Source organism: Lutjanus erythropterus, chromosome 6 (genome assembly GCF_056507025.1).
Source record: "Lutjanus erythropterus isolate fLutEry1 chromosome 6, fLutEry1.hap2, whole genome shotgun sequence".
NCBI classification, from domain to species: Eukaryota; Metazoa; Chordata; class Actinopteri; order Lutjaniformes; family Lutjanidae; genus Lutjanus; species Lutjanus erythropterus.
Genome location: NC_139322.1, coordinates 11,380,761 through 11,397,125, shown reverse-complemented (window position 1 = coordinate 11,397,125; position 16,365 = coordinate 11,380,761). Strand labels below are relative to the sequence as shown.

The following is a 16,365-nucleotide window of genomic DNA, read 5'->3' as shown; positions in this document are numbered from 1 at the left end:
TTCAATCAGTGTCCTCAAAGAATCAATGAAAACAATTTCCCTTTTGAAATAACTTTTAAACTGTTTTTTTCACTGTGACCATACTTGTTTTTTAAAAGTCTTTCCAATGGAAAAATGCTTACTGAGTGACTTTAAACATAATGTAATTGAAGTCTCAGAGAAACTTCTGTGCCTCTTCTCATCCCTGTTTTCAAGCTTGAGGAAATCGACCGAGGCTTCAGCCAATCGCAGCTCGGTAATCAATCGTCATTCCCAAAACATTAGTATTTCACAACCTGGGAATCTTTCTCAAGAAAATTAGGGGTCTTTTCAGTCCTTTCTTTAGGTATTTCTATTTTCAAGGCAGAGACATTAGAAACCAAACTAGCAGTCGGGTTAAAGTTGTTACTATTCATTAGCTGCACAACTTCAACTAATTTTCTGTTTTTTCGAAGATTTTCAGGCTGCAATTCCAATAAGAGGAGCACACAGCCTCTAACTCAGCCTGGAGGCATCTCTATGTCATGGTAAGACTGTTCTTCTCCACAAAGCTGATCTATTATACCAAACCTATTTTTGCATACCTGTAGTTATTGTGTACTATATGCTGTGTTGTTCACAATAGCTTGACAAAAGGCAGGGGAAGCTCATCTTTAATTCAAGGCTGGTTTCCTCACACAGAGATAAATCCTCTTCCCACTTATAAGGGAAAAAGGCTGCAAATTCATCTCTCTATTCAGCAATTATTTGGCCTACCTGTATCATCTGCAATTTCAGAGAAGGTTTCAATTTTATATACCCGTTAGGCATTTAGCTGATGCTCTTACTCAAAGCGGCACGAGTTCTTCAAACTGATCCTCTTCCAGGGTTCCAGTCCACAACATATGGCCGATGCACAGTTGTCACGATCATTTCCCAACAATCGCGTCATGTTCGCAGCAGGTCACACCCTATTCAAATTATCACACCTGGAAACTTAATTTTTTGTTTTGTTTTGTCTGTGCGATGCAGCGTAATTCTATTAGAGAACCATTTTTAGCCCTCTGATTTAATTTACTCTCTCACATTTGTCAGCACGAATATCTGCAAGAGCCTCCGTGCAAAAACACAAAATGTCAGTGGAGTGCCGCTGCATCGCTCTGACATAACTTGATATAAGCTGGTGCAACAGACACTGTGCCGGTGTCATTGTAAATCTGTCTATGTTTGCTTTGTGTGATCAAGTTGTTATTCCTTTGTGAGGACCTAACGGCATGAAAGGCCTGGTGTTCTCTGCATGAATCATTTAGATGAAAGCCTGAGGAGGAGGGGGAAAGGAGCATGAGGCACCTGATGTCAACTTTAATTAGAATCCAGTTTAGTCCGCGTTACCTTGACTTTGAAATCCCAGAATCCTGCAGGGGCAGTGGAGACAGTTCTCGGTTACAGGATGTGATTAGACTGGGTAATCTTGACGATTGCTCAATGCCTCAGAAAACAAAGAAAAAGGAGCAAGCAACAGGAGTTAATAACTTTAATTTGCTAAATGCTTGCTGTGCATATCTGCCAGTTACTTGTACAGATCAGATCACTGCAGATCCAGCATTTGCAACAGCCATGCACTTAATTTTATACACTACTAATAAAAAGCATTGATCTTCTCTCAAGCAGATAATTATTACTGTGTTGGGATTTTGTCTTGATAGGAGTTATTTCACACTTAACACCACACCATCATATCCTGTTGCTTTAAGTCGCACCTTGATATTCATGGAAACAGAGCAGTGACTTCCAAGTGCAGAGAATGGAGCATGACTAGACTGTCGGAGTGTTTTGAATGAAATGTGTCTTAAGAACAAACCCATGGGAGCCTCAATTCCCAGGACGTCCCTGGTGCATCATAAAAAGAAGTCAGGGCACATCATCATCACTCGTGTCTTATTTCTCACTGTTCTGCAGCGTGATGTGAGACATCAGAGCCTACAGCAGCAGCCCAGAGAGCCACTCCGAAGACTGACAGAAAATGGGATTCTGCTTGCTGCCATCTTGCACATATTATGCCCATTTAGCAATCCCATGTTGAACAGGAAACACAGTTTCAAATGCTAGTTCAAATTGTGATAGCCTGAAGCAAATAAACCAAGACCTAAACAGCATTTTCGTGTAGCCAGTCACTGCTGCTTCTACAAATGGTGTAATTTCAGTACAATGGATGATGGACAGTGTGCTGCAATTTGGCATCTGTGTTTATGCAGCACGATCCACTGTGCAGATGGAGCCAACAGACAACATGTGCAGGGGCAGAATCACAGCAGGGATGCACTGAACACATGCCATTCAGTTGCCTATTAATCCACTATTGATCGCTAATACAGCCACACCTGGATTTACAGTACACTGTCCTCCTTCTCATTACTGCTAAACATGGTTGTCTGTCCTCATTAACCATAATGGAGTCAAATTCACACTCTGCATGGTAATGAATAGGGGGGACAACCGCTAGTACGACTCTAGTCACAACAGGTAGCAACTATGCAAGCTGCCTCCAGTTGCCATGCAAATAAGCTCAGCAGGTGTTTCACTGGCTATGTTTACATGTACAAAGCGTTCTGGTCTTTGCTCTAATTTTGAAAAAGACAATATTCCTACTACGCTTTCTACATGATCACTCCACTAATATTTCTGTTTACATGCAGACTCTGATTAATGTGATGAACACAGCCTCCCTCTCTCATTCATTCAACCACTGTCCTGAAGTGGTCGGTGTTGCAATATTATTCATATTTAAAGCCACGTTTCCGCTGAAGGAACTTTCTGTTTTTGGTTGTACTGCACACAAACTAAGATTTAGTTCCCCACTTGCTGCAATGTGATCGTATTTTCATGGCTATATTAGGGCTAAATGTGGTCTGATTTTCTATTTTAATGCCTTAACATCTATTTTTGGGATACGTTTAGACCAAATCGGATGGATTGATCACAGCCCAACTTTCAACATAAATTTTTGGGATACATAAGTAGTCATGGAAGAAAGCATGTGACAGATGATATGATGACAAAGTCTTATTGAACATTTATGCCGCCGACAAAAGGGAACTGGAAAAGGCAAGATTATAACTGTCCATTGCTTTACATGGTGTCAGTGTTGTACAGTCATCATAGACTAATTTCCCCTACGGCCATGGGTCTTACACCGCAGTGGAATCACAGACAACAACAGGCTGAAGAAACCTTTTAGTTCTTTGAAAAGTAGTTCCTGGGACTAAAAGTTCTGCATACTTTGGTGGAAATGCAGTTTAAATCTTTAATAATATTTAAACGTTAGTGTGGTTCTCTTTCTAATTAAATGTGGGCTTTCCTTTTGCGCATGCATCTCTACTCCAGCCTTGACAACTGTTGGCGAGTTGTTAAAGTTGGGAAAAGTCAAACTGTGCTTAAAATGCACACAAAGGTGACCGTAAATAGGCAACAGGCCATGTGTTGCAAACTGCTGTAAACATCCCAGTTGAGAGACACATTCTGAATGTACCATGTACATGTCCAGAGAATGCTCCCAAAACCAGAATAATGGTATCATAATCCCACGTCTTAATTTAAAAATGCTATGTGTATTAAGGCTTAATTTGGAATTTCTAAATGGAATATGTTGTTCATGACTTGTCATAATCTGAATAAAAGTGCAAAATTTGTGCACATGTAAATATAGTCATTGAGAGCTTAAGTCTTGCGACACTTCCAGGTTATCTTCTGGTTTCTTCTTTATAAAAAGCTGAAATTTATACTGACTTTGGGGATTTGATAGCCCCACTTGTAATCATAGCACTTTATACGTCATTGATTCTTTCACATAACGGCGCGTTTCTACAAACTTCTGGGAAAAGTTAAATTGCTATTTTTTATTTACCTATTATACAGCAGCATGTTGTATTTACAGAGTGAACCCACAGATACTGTCTTCCCTGGGAAAAAAAAAAAATCACATTTGGTCACTGCCACGGCGTGTGCAGTGGACTTAACGCATGTCTTAGTGAAGAAGAGGAGTAGAGCGGAACGACATGGTTTGTGAAAATATTGGATTTAAACATTGGTTTCGCCACAGGAAACCATTTTATCTCTCCGGGCAGAAAGCAGACATCTGTGAGATCTCAAAAATCCATCTGAAGATGCAGCCTGCTGCTGGACAACCGGTAAAAAAAATAACATTTCGTCATATGACACTATGCAACCCCCCCCAAAGGTTTGCATAGTGACAGAATCACAGAGTAACGAGCGAAGAGCTGATGGGATGAGGGTTTTTAAGAGACTCATGGGAGCTGTCATTACTGAATGCTCCCAAAAATAATCATTGTTTTATTTTAGTTAAAACGACAAGGTGCTCAAATTTCACCAGCAGGTACAATGGCTGATACCCAGTATCACATCACATCAGAGAAAACAATAAAAGAAACCTCTTAAATGCATAAAACTGTCTAAGAGGCTAATGAAACAGAAACTCTGTGTTCCTGACATTATTGAGGTTGGCAGATCATGGCGCAAATTGGTCAGACACTGAAAAAATCCTTTTAAAGTTTAAAAGCAGACAACACTGGAGGAAAATATATAAAGCATTTATATTTTTATCTCATGAATGGAAGAACTGGTGCCTTTGAATGAACAGAAAAGCAGTGTTTTTAAACAAAGCTGAATATAAGTGGAAAGAGGAAAATAATGAAACAGGAGGAAGGTCCAAGAAAAACTTTCATTTTTCCAGAAGATGGATGACACCGAACACAGCGCCAGCAGTCACCCACAGGGGCAGAGGCTGTGAAAGCAATGGCCTGTATCCCGCTGTGATACTGCATCAAAGTGTTGTAAATACAGGAGCGAGTCCTGTTACCCATTCGTCTATGTGTGTAATCGTTCTGCGCTTTATATACCTGTGTGTACAGAGAACAAGAGTAACTCCAGTTAATGACCTGCGGGTGTCAGGCTTAAAGACACAAGTCTGGAGGTGGTGATTGCAATGTTTTCAGTTGGGATAATTGACCCTTCACTAAGCCCCACCTCCAAACAGCAACTGTCCAATCATAGCTTAGCAACTGAAACTAAAGCTGTCAAGCTTTCCATTTCTCTACATGCTGAAGCGGTGTGCAGGAGGCTCTGAAACGAGCTCTGTGTTTCATGAGTCTGGACGGTGACGTCTTTTTTTTTGTCGTCTCTCAAAAACGTGAAACACAAGAGTGCATGTGTGGTGTCTTCATCTGCCCTAACATAAGATGCAAATGTTAGCATTTCCAGCTAACTAACACTACCTTAATAGCTGCAGTAACTTTACCTCCAGCCAAACTTATCAGATACCACTGCATCTGCATTTGTTATGCGGGGGGTTTGAGGAGGAGGATGTGGGCTGATGCAGAATCAAAGTGGGTCAACGAGGATGCATTTCATTCTGGCTTGCTGTCTCAGGTCTTAGCCAAGTTAGCTTAGCTCTTGTCCCGGCTGTCTTCCGCTGTCTTCATGGTCTGGCTGGGTGATCCGTCACTAATCGAGTCCCTGTGTTTCCTTTTTTCACGTTAATGAGTGTATTTCTGTCCTCTATCATGTAGATATGCGCCATATTTCACCATCCGACCAGTGCTTTCTGAGATGTAAGCTAGCTTTAGCTTTCAGCTGGAAATGAAAAGCTACTTTTGTTTACGTCTCTAAGGATTCTAAGACCTCCCGTTTCAACAATTACTCCCAATTTCAATTTTAAATCTGCCACCATTATTTCCGTAAACTGCATAAATGCAGTGTAAGACTGGAAAGTTTGGCAGGCGTAGCAACAGTAACTAAGGAGGGCGGGGCTTAGCAAAGGGTCAATTATAACTGAAGGAATAGTTTGACATTTTGGGAAATGTGCATAATTGTTTTAAAATCTCTCCTTCAACATTTCTTTCATCTGTCTTCATGAAATTTGCTCCTTTATTTACTATTTAATATTCTGAGTCAAGCGATCTACTACAGTATTCCATTAGAAATTACAAGCTTTGTGAATTTAATAAATTTCATGCTTGATTACTTTGAGAACATACAAAAACTTGAGCTCATATTAAATTTACCAGCACTGGTCTCTGGGAAGGAAATCCGTTCAAGGCCTCTAAAACAGAAATATTGATTAAAGAACAATATTACATCTATCTTTTCAAAAAGAAAAATACCATCCTCATGTAACCTTGGAGTTAACCACACGATACACTGTTGAGTAAGGCTTTGTTTCAGGATTGATTTTACTTACTTGTGTGTCAATATGATTTTGAATTAGCTTGTCTTACTTCTGGAACGCCACAACTAAGACTTTTTATTCTTCGGTTTCTGTCGGATTAGACAAATGAGATACAGCATGTTAATTAGAGATCTTTAGAGAGGCTGGTTGGAAGATTTTGTTCCCTTTGGAAAGAGCAGATTAGCATTTTGCCTGTTTCAAGTCTTTATGCTGAGATAAGTTGACTGTTGCCTGAGTTCAACTTCATATTGTCCTTACGGAAGGTTCTGAGTTTGAATTAATTTAACTGAACATATAACCACAAGCTGACAAGCTGGCTTAACAGTGATGAATGTATTATTAATTTCAGCTGAACTGTTTGCTTGATTTATCAAGTTTGACTTCTTGCTATTTGCTTGTTAGCTAACCTGCGTTGCCATGGCTACACACGAGCAAGTCAACTTAACACCGTGTGTGTGACAGGCAGAGAACTTCATCGTTTTAGGGGCAAGACCACGTGGCCTTTTGGTGTTGTCAATTCGTTTGAGGCCAAATGCCAGGTCTGCAGTGTAAATTGCAGAATTGTAGAGTAACAACAGGCTTACATCACATCAACATTTCTGTCCATATTTGCACACTCCTTTTCTTATGCTTGTCCGCATGAATGCTTTCTCGCTCTGTCTGTCTGCTGCAAGTCTGCATCATACTTAAATGAACCAGTCTTACAGATGTTCGCAGGAGCTCGGACCACAGAAAATCACACTGATTGTCCGGCCTCCCTGTAGCGCTTGTGGCTGTAAACAACCAACTGTTTATGCCAGTGGCTGGTCACGTGAGGGAGCATGTTTTTTTCGCACTGCGTACACAAATACAGTCCCACAAGCACGGGGCTGTGGCGTATGCTCAGCCGTCTCTACACACCTGCAATTTCTCAACACTCACTCGCTTGTCAAGTTGACTTTTGAGTCTTTGGAAGTGGGATTGGAAAAGACAGTGGCTGATGGCTCCGCTGCTTTGACTGGTGGCAGAAATTGAGCAGTTGTGCGAAATATGAGGTTGAACAGAAATACTCCTTTGCGTGGATTGTTTTCCTCCTGCAGATATTATTCTGTGCTTATATCATGTGCAGATGCCTGGTTTTCATGTGCGTGGGTTTTGAGATGCCTGTAATTTCCCAAAATGTCAGACTCTTCTTTTAAAGCAGTGATTTGGCATCAAGTCGCACTCAGATTTGAGATTACTAATATTGAGAACTGCTTGCTGATACCTGTGAGGGCAGTGGCAAAGATGCACTCACATTGGTTACAGGAACAATGACTTTAATGAAATTTCAGCACATATCAATAGATGGCTTCATATGTACAATATAGTCATTTGAATGATTTGACACAAATAAGGCATTTCAAGTATCGAAAACAACCTACTGGTATCACATTTTTGGTGAATCAATCAGTTTCAGGGTAGCTGACATGTTACCAAGATTGACTGGTAAAGCCATTAAAGAAGAGGTGATCAAAGGCATACAAGTACCATACAAACAAATGGTAAAATGTACAGTATCAAGACACACAAAGCTGTATTTTGTAAAACATCTCCCTCCCTGCATCTGTTTTATCTTAACATTGCATCCTCGAACTTTGGCTGTGCTGGGGCTTCATGGGTAACGAGAAGGAAGATCAAGACTGCATTCAGGGGACTCGAATGATTGATTTTCACCACCACCATAAATAAAGTTCATGTACACAAGAAAGGACAAACAGTTTATGTACAGTATTTTTCCTCTGACAATATTAGAAAAAAAAAAGAAAAACCTGAGGGCTGTCAACTACTGTACGTTCTTATCACATGTCCTTTGATGTATTCGTCTCCTGTTTCGTGCTTCACAGAGAACATCTGTCTCACTGATGTCTGAGGAGGGACGTCAGATGCTCCCCAGATATTAATCCAAATGCACAGACATTCACGTTCCATCTCAAAGTTGGAAAGAAATGATGAAAATATATTCATTACAAGGTTATGATGAAGTTCCCCGCAGGCAGCTTGGAGCGTCAGTATTTTCAGTAGCCTTGAGCAGGATGTGCTTTATGTATTCTACATCTTTTTACACTTTAATCTGAGAAGTGTTCACGTTTCTTAAAGCAACAAAAGGTTCATTGTCTTTGTGATAATTGGTCCTGTGACAGAGCTGAAACAAGAAAAGGAAAGACGTATTTAGGAGGAGGTAAAAGTCACAGAAATGAATATAAATCGTGCGTGTTTGCCCTTCACAAAGCTCAGCAATTAAATCAGTTGAGAGAAATTAATTAGCATACCGGTGTGCCAGTATAAATGAAGAGGCTGACCTGCAGATTAACCTTTGCACCAGAGGCGTTCCCTCGCATCCTTTCCGCAAAGTGTTAATATGTTGATGTCGTGTATGGCTGAGTGTTCTGACAGGAAAAAGAAGGAGGAAATTGAGGGGTTAGACCGTGTTGTTAACAAGTCAATTTGAAGCGAAATTCAATCCCAATAACTATGCTGTTTTGTTGATGCCACAGCGAGTGTCGCAGGGCTGTGAATTTCTCTCCCACTGTTCTGCTATAACGTCAAGAGAGGTTATCTTACCCTTGTGGTTTTGATCTTGTTGCCGGCGTAGCACATCCAGCCTGAGTTGTCAGGGAGCGTCTTGCATTCCTCCCCCTCCAGGCAAGGCTCCATCTCACACCACCACTTCCCAATTACTATGGATGCTACAGGCAACAAAGACAAGAGAAATGGTGATGCAGGTAACTTCCACCCTAACAGAGTGCAAAATCAGATAGCACAGCAGCTCACAGTTTTACAGATAGATGCCATTAGCAGGCTTAGGGAGTAATGGATTACATGTGACAGACTTATGTAATTAGGATATTTTTTTAAAAAAAGGTAACGTATTCTATGTACAGAAAAATCAAGGGTGCAGATCTCATTACAATTTAAGGGAGGCAGTGATCTTATCTGGTCAGTTTTAGCCCCTTTACTTGTGTTACTTTATGATGTTTATTAGATTCATCATTAGGTAGGTCAGCTCATTTTATGTGAATTATTAACGTTAAAATATCCTCTGCTCCCGGTGGTCTTTTAAGTGGGAAGACTGTTAAACCAAACTCCATTCTAAAAGCAGCTGTCTCATGGCAGAGCCCTATTTTCTCAAAAACGTTCAGTACTCCTTTCCTGATTTAGTTTGATCTACAGGGACAATCTGCACACGTCAGTTACTCATTAACAATACCTGTGAAGAAATGTTTGCCACAGACGTACCGCGTACGTGCCCAGACGCGAGCGATGGATGCAGTTCGTACCACTTAGCAGGATAGATTTTGAAATTTATTCTGAAACATCAAACTCTTCTATGTAAATGAAAAAAAGGGAACAATATAACAGTACAGTGCAAGTTCTATCTTCCAGCAGTGAAAATAACATCTAATTTAAAGAAACATCAACAGGTAAGGGCTCATTTATGCTGCCTATATGTACGAAAATAGATACATCCATTTCAAGAGATGTAATCGTCACTGCCCACATATGTCCATGCATCCTTCACTTGGGCATGTGAACTTTCTAACAACAAACACAGTGACACTGGAGGAAGTTGTCATAATGCACCTCTTAAAAAAGAAAAAAGTGGAGGCAGTGGTGGTCTGTGCAGCTTTTAAAAACATTGCGACACGCGGACGAATAATTCTTTTCAATAACTAATTGACGATGAATGTAATTTCCAATAATTGAGGATTTTAGAATCTTCTTTGTCTTGACCTGCGGTCACGGAGGCATTTCTTTAGTATACGTAAGCTGTCAGGAAGCATCCAAACATACGAAATGACCTCAAAGCACAGACAGGAGGCTCCGTCCATATCCATGTGTGTATCTAACATTTAGCATTTCACTTATTTTAATTTATTTTATTAGGATCCCCATTAGCTGCAACCATAGCAACAGCTGTTCTTCCTGGGTTCCACCCTAAACATGACACTATATACATTACAGTACATACTCTCAAAAACAATAAAAGAACAGGCATAAATGAGTCTTTAGAACAGCCATTGTTGCTGGCTACACAGACAAGCTAGTCAGTTAGCTAGGTAACTTATCGATGCTGATAATACTGCTATTATATTAGATATTTTGGGACTGCAGGTAGTGATGCTGGATGGTGCGTGGGCCGAAACACAAGCCCCTGCAATAAGTTTATGGCAGTTTGAGTGTGAAGTGTGAATGGTATACGTAACAAAGCACATTGTAATGTGCACGATCACCGTTTTTAATCTAAATATGCACTTACACTTGATAAAGGAAGGAATAGCTGGATGAACAATTAATAAACCAAACAACGAACATAAAATATTAGATTAGGCTAAACAATTTCAATATATTTGGCATTAAGATAACACAAAAGTAACAGAAACTAATCAAGTTACTTTACTTTAATATTGTGATACTTTGCTGACTACATTTTATAACCAGAAATTAGTAATTTAATTGCAATACATTCTTAAAGTAACACCCTCCAACTCTGGTCATTATTATTGGGGGTGTTTAATCCTAATTATCAATGTGTCAGCAAGTAACTCAGCTCTATGTGTCACATGTATATGCTTCAGAAAACTTGTGCAGAACTGTTGCTGATCACAATTGCGGTTTCTTTATACATGAATGCAGAGGGTGGAACTGAGGCTTTTCATTGAGTGAGTGGATCGGTAGGAGTGACTGTGGCTTGACTTTAATGCACACCACATTTCTGCCGTCAGGAGAGAAAATTGCCTTAAATACAGGGTAAGTAGACAGTAAATGGTTTGTAATGTGTGACAGAGGAAAAGAATCTGTCAGAGCTGACATCCAGAGACCTCAAATTCCCCCAGTCCGCGCACAGATTGCTGTAATATTTGCAAAAGGATTTAAGATAAAAGCTGCAGGTGAGAGGTTTTCCTAAAGCCAATATGTGTTTTAGTTGTGTCAGACCTGAGCACCAAATCCATTTCTTACAAGGTATTGAACCCGTGCAGCACACATTTGTCAAAGCATGTATAAAACCATTATGAAATATCTACAAGGCAGTACCTATGTAATCAACGACCATTTTCCTCTGCAGCTCTTTGCTTTATGTTAGCCTTTATTTCTTCACTCTTCCCTGAGGTGTGCTACATTCAGCGGCTGCGTTCGACTGTCTGGTGTTGGAGTAAAGCTTACCCCTGCAGATACCTTCTGCTGTCTGTCAGCAACCGAATTTGGATGTGACATTATCCCAGGTAATGTTAATCTTATCTGGGACAAGGCATTGCATGGGTGACTTCGGCTTTTATTTGAACAAATCTCTGTATCTTTACAAAACAGCAGTTTTGTCTGGCAGGATTTTGCTTTTCGTATAATACGGCACATGTTTAGTTGATTTAAATCTAAAAATGGAAATCACTTTTTTCCCTGCTATGCAAGCACATTAAAAACAAATATTTTTTTCCTCATGCAACCGTAGGAAATCACTGTAGTAAAACCTGATATTTTGTGTTTCCTTTATCTGCTTAAATACTCACCGTCGACGCATGAAGGTCTGTTTCTGGTGGTTCCAGCCACCTTCCCTGGCAGACAGGAACACTTGACTGTCTGTGACCGCTCCTCAATACGATTCTTATTGCAGCATCTGTGAGCAGCAATTACTTCACATGTGCCCCCCTCTGATAAGGAAGAAGAAGAAGAAACAGACAACAAGCTTCATTAAGTCAGCATCTCAGGGGTGATCAAACAAAACAACATCTGAACACTTCACCGTGCGGACATCTGCGGCTAAATATAGACTGTCATCAGGGGTGAAAAGTAACTAAGTACATTTATTCAAGTACTGCACCATTTTGAGGTACTTGTACTTCTCTATTTTATGCTAATTTGGCCCAAGCCATTTTGAAGCAAAAATAATGGTTGCAACCAATGGTTCCCAACCTTTTTTGTTTATAACCCCTTACTGAACAATGGTGTCTGGCTGGGGCCCTTTAGCACTTTCCCCTCTTAGCTTCTCTCATGGTTTCATTTAAATAACTGTACATATTATACAATGTGTAAAAATATGTGTATGTAGAGAGAGAGAGAGAGAATTCCAAAGTTGCAGAACTTTTTTTTTTCCCTCCCATTAATCATCTCACCCGTCAGATTTATCTTGTGACCCTGTGAAGGGGCCCGACCCCTTGCAAACCACTGGACTAAACTGCCAAACTGAAAATAAAGCAGTTAAAACAAGGATCCACATCAACCAGCTACAACAGTAAAATACTGGTTGCACACTGATGCATCAGTACAATCAAATAATTGTCATATATAACGATATCACTCACAGTGGACATTCTCCTGCACAACCAGAACTGTTTAATTTACAATTATTTTAACACTTATAGTTATATCTGTACCATTTACGCGTCTATCAAACACTTCTATAAGTAACCGCCCACTGGTCATCAGCAAATGCTCTGACTGGTTAAGCACAGATCAACTGAGCTTGAATCATATTCAGATCATTCAAGTGAAAAAAATCAGGAACAAACTTTAAAAAAAAACAGCAGCAGGATATTTCAGAGTGGTAAATTGAGTGTGTTTTTTTATTTTAGCAGGTGACGTTTTAGATAACAGTTTGTCAGCTAGACAAGTGGAAACACACTGTTGCTGCCGCACTTAGTCAGAAGAATGATTATTGGTTATCCAGTTTTTTTCATGCAATACTAATATACATTACTTATACCATATTTTGATGATTTTGAAGTCCCCTGTGGACACAAGTGGTAGTGTTTCCACCACAATAACCACAAAATGTGATGTCAAACATTTAGTTATCTGAATAAAAATCCCCTCCTGCTTACTTATTACTGACTAACATACTACTCAGTGTAACTTTACCTGAGAAAATGCAAATGCAGGCTTGTTTCATCTGTTTTCAAGAAGAACCCAACTCAGTGGCAGGAAATATAGAACAACTATAGAACAACTATAGAAATAGCCCATCCTCTCGCTGATTGTCTCATTTGTTTATATAGGTCACACAGAGGCATCAGGATTATACTGTTTCATAACCAGTTAAAAACTCCTCGTAGCAGTTTTAACTATAATTTTGAATACTTCCTCCACTGCTGACAGCCATATTCATGCTTCTGCTCATAATTTGGAGTACTTGAAAATGTGCCCTGAAGGCAGCAGTCTTTAATTTAACTCTTATTTATGTATGCGTAGCACTATGCAATTTACTTTGCTATTTGTAAAATTATAATTCACTACTGAGTACATCCAAACTCCTCATCTGCATTCTGTAGCCAATATGTGCCAATGAAAATCAGTGCATACAAACAAATAAAACCCAAACAAAAACAGAACAAAAATTCTGCAGCGGAAAAGTTTTGTGAAGAGTATTTTATACTTTTACTTGTACCTTTACATAATATTTAACACTTGTAGTTGAGTAATATTTCAGTAATGAAACATAACAGCTTTTCAGTATTCCATCACTGCCTTAAGGTACCTTGAATCTCATGCTTAATCTAGCATGTCCATATTCATAAATTCTTTATATTCACCGGTTTATTTCACAGAGTAAAATAACTGTAAAACATCCCACAAGTTTGCTGTAAACAAGAATAATTGTGCTTTACACGCTCTGAGCGAGCGCGGCCCCTGCAGCTTGTTGAATGTAAAATGATGATGAAGAGATGTGTGAGAGCAGGCAGAGAAAAAGACGTCTATTCGCAGGAGAAGAGGCCCGCTTCAGGGTTATCATGAATATGAACACTGGCTCCACCATGCAATTATCACCAAACTACTGCCTGTGCCCTGAAGGATGAGAGGACTGGGCCGAGCGGACTCGACCCACCTCAACCGCTGGCCTCTCCCACCCACTGCGTTCACACTCTCCACGTATGAGAGTTGTGCAGCAAAGTGCCATCTGACAATTACACCCGTCAGCATGACACAAGATCAAGGAGGTTGTAGAGAGAAAGAGCAGAGAGAGGGGAAAAAGTAGCTCGTATTTTGCCAGCAAAGTGATTTGAAGTAATGTTTGACAATGAGCTGTGGGTTTGTGAAATGTGTCGTGGCTGCATTTGCATACATCGCTTTACTTCATTTGAATATTTGGGGTTGTGAGGCCCTCCTGATGCACAGCAGTTTCTTAGAGCAGCCGTGGAGAGTATCTTCAGTCAGCTGGAGCAGCAAGCAGCATCGAATCACTGCAGCTCAGATAATCAGATTTCAATCCGTATAAAAGTCAAGTTCTGACAGTTAATTAGCCCTCCTATCTATGTTGCCTAATTAGCCTTTATAAGCACTACATAAATAGCTAATAACATATAATAATACAGTTGTTAGCAGATATAAAGACTTTTTTTTTTTGCCAAGAACTACAATGTCTCTTTTATAATTCTGTGAGGCATCCATACCTGGTATATACTGTATACAGCTTCAAAACATTATATAACATGCCTGTAATCACATATAATAATATCTAATCAGATTAAATGAGTTTTAATCATCAGTTAATCATTTTAGTTGTTTAATCAAGCAAAAATGCCAAATATTTGCCTGTTCCAGCTAGAGCTGCAACGATAAATCGTATATTAATCGATTACTGAATTAATTGCCAACTATATTGATAATAGATTAATCAGTATGAGTAATTTTTTAAGAAAAAAAAAATCAAAATATTCAGATTCCAGCTTCGTAAATATGAGTATTATCTTGTTTCTGTATTGCTCTTTGACAATAAACTGAATATCTTCGGGCTGTGGACAAAACAAGACATGATAATGACACTAAAACATGGTTGTAATAGTATTAAAAGTTATAATCCATTCATATTTGTCAGTAACTATAATTCTTCCTTTATAACTCATTCTTTGAGGCATCCTTAGCTGCTATATACTATATATAGATAATTAATGATTCAAAACATTACATAACATTACTTGTAATCATATATAATGATATGTAAATTGATCAACAGAAACATAATGATAGTATTTTGATCATCAGTTAATAATTTTAGGCAGCCAAAAACGCCAAATGCTGTCTGTGTCATATGAATATATTTAGCTTTCATTAACAGTATGTAATTAAATGTTTTTTAACACACTGTACCAGTGTTAACTAACATAACTGTCAACAGCTTTAACACCTCTGTGTGCACTCACAAGCAGAGGCTGGTATAAAAACAGATAATGAATGATGTGAGGAGAACACAGTCATAATAATATAAAATGTCTTCACAAGAGTGGTTATAATTGTTGGCAAATGCTGTCGATAAAATAAATGAATATTTCAATCGCAAGTTATAGAATACATTCTCGCACTCTTGTGTACGTGAAAGCAATCCTCTTTTTTCCATTTTCTTGTAAGAACAACATAGCAGCGTAAAAGAAAGTACAGTTGGATTTTATACACAGTGGAGGTAGTTAAAAAGTAAAACTCATGTTATATGCTATATTAAAAATACTTGTCCACACTTAACAGTATTATAAACCATTTATTTAATGATTAGATGGTGCTTATAAAGGCTAAGTAATGTGAGTTTAGGTACAGTGTTAATGTTAGTAGGACATTAGAAGATGTCTTCTTGAAGCCTCAGAACTTGTGATGGTTATTTTTCACAATTTTATGTAGTTTATAATATTTGCCATTCTGATGTTGGCCAACCTCAATGCAGCGTCTGATAAGCTCGATCATTTTTTTTTAAATGTCTGCGAAGCTCTGTGCTAAACTGGTTTACTTTTTTATCTGAAAGCAAGGACGTTTTCACTTTCAATGGGAAACTGCTCCTCTTGTTCTCACTGTACATGCTTGGCTCCATGTTTAAAACTAATGCAACATCCATCACCACTGTTATGCGGACGACATGCAACTTTATGCACCAGCTACACCCAACTATACCTGCTCAATGAGCAACCTTTTTAGCTGTTTAGCTTCCTACATCTAAATGAAAATAAAACAGAAATGATCATGTCAAAAAATCTTGTTTTTTTCTTCGACACTTCATCGAATTTTAATAAACAAGTTCGCAGTGTTGTGGGTAGTGTTTATCAGCTCAGACTCTTATTATTATTGCTACCCACTGTACATGTTGTTGACCCGGTCCACCTTTTCTCGATTCAAAATGCAGCTGCTAGACTCACTAACTGGGACAAAGAAAAGACAACACATTACTT

At 39.0% G+C, this 16,365-nt stretch overlaps 1 protein-coding gene across 3 annotated transcripts in view; it reads right to left on the bottom strand.

Moving 5' to 3' along the window:
- Positions 1 to 7,483: 7,483 nt before the first annotated feature.
- The window catches only part of LOC146324930 (chemokine-like protein TAFA-1), a 40,535-nt gene continuing 31,653 nt past the window's right edge, over positions 7,484 to 16,365 (bottom strand). For 2 of the 3 annotated variants that reach the window (XM_084719969.1, XM_084719968.1), the window contains exons 3-6: positions 11,728 to 11,868; positions 8,786 to 8,910; positions 8,524 to 8,610; positions 7,484 to 8,366 (exon numbers count right to left, since the gene is read on the bottom strand). In XM_084719969.1, the coding sequence (XP_084576095.1) occupies positions 8,578 to 8,610; positions 8,786 to 8,910; positions 11,728 to 11,868 (299 nt within the window). In that variant the 3' untranslated portion in view covers positions 7,484 to 8,366; positions 8,524 to 8,577. Of the gene's footprint in view, positions 8,367 to 8,493; positions 8,611 to 8,785; positions 8,911 to 11,727; positions 11,869 to 16,365 lie in introns of all 3 variants that reach the window. The other variant, XM_084719970.1, reaches the window with a different exon arrangement.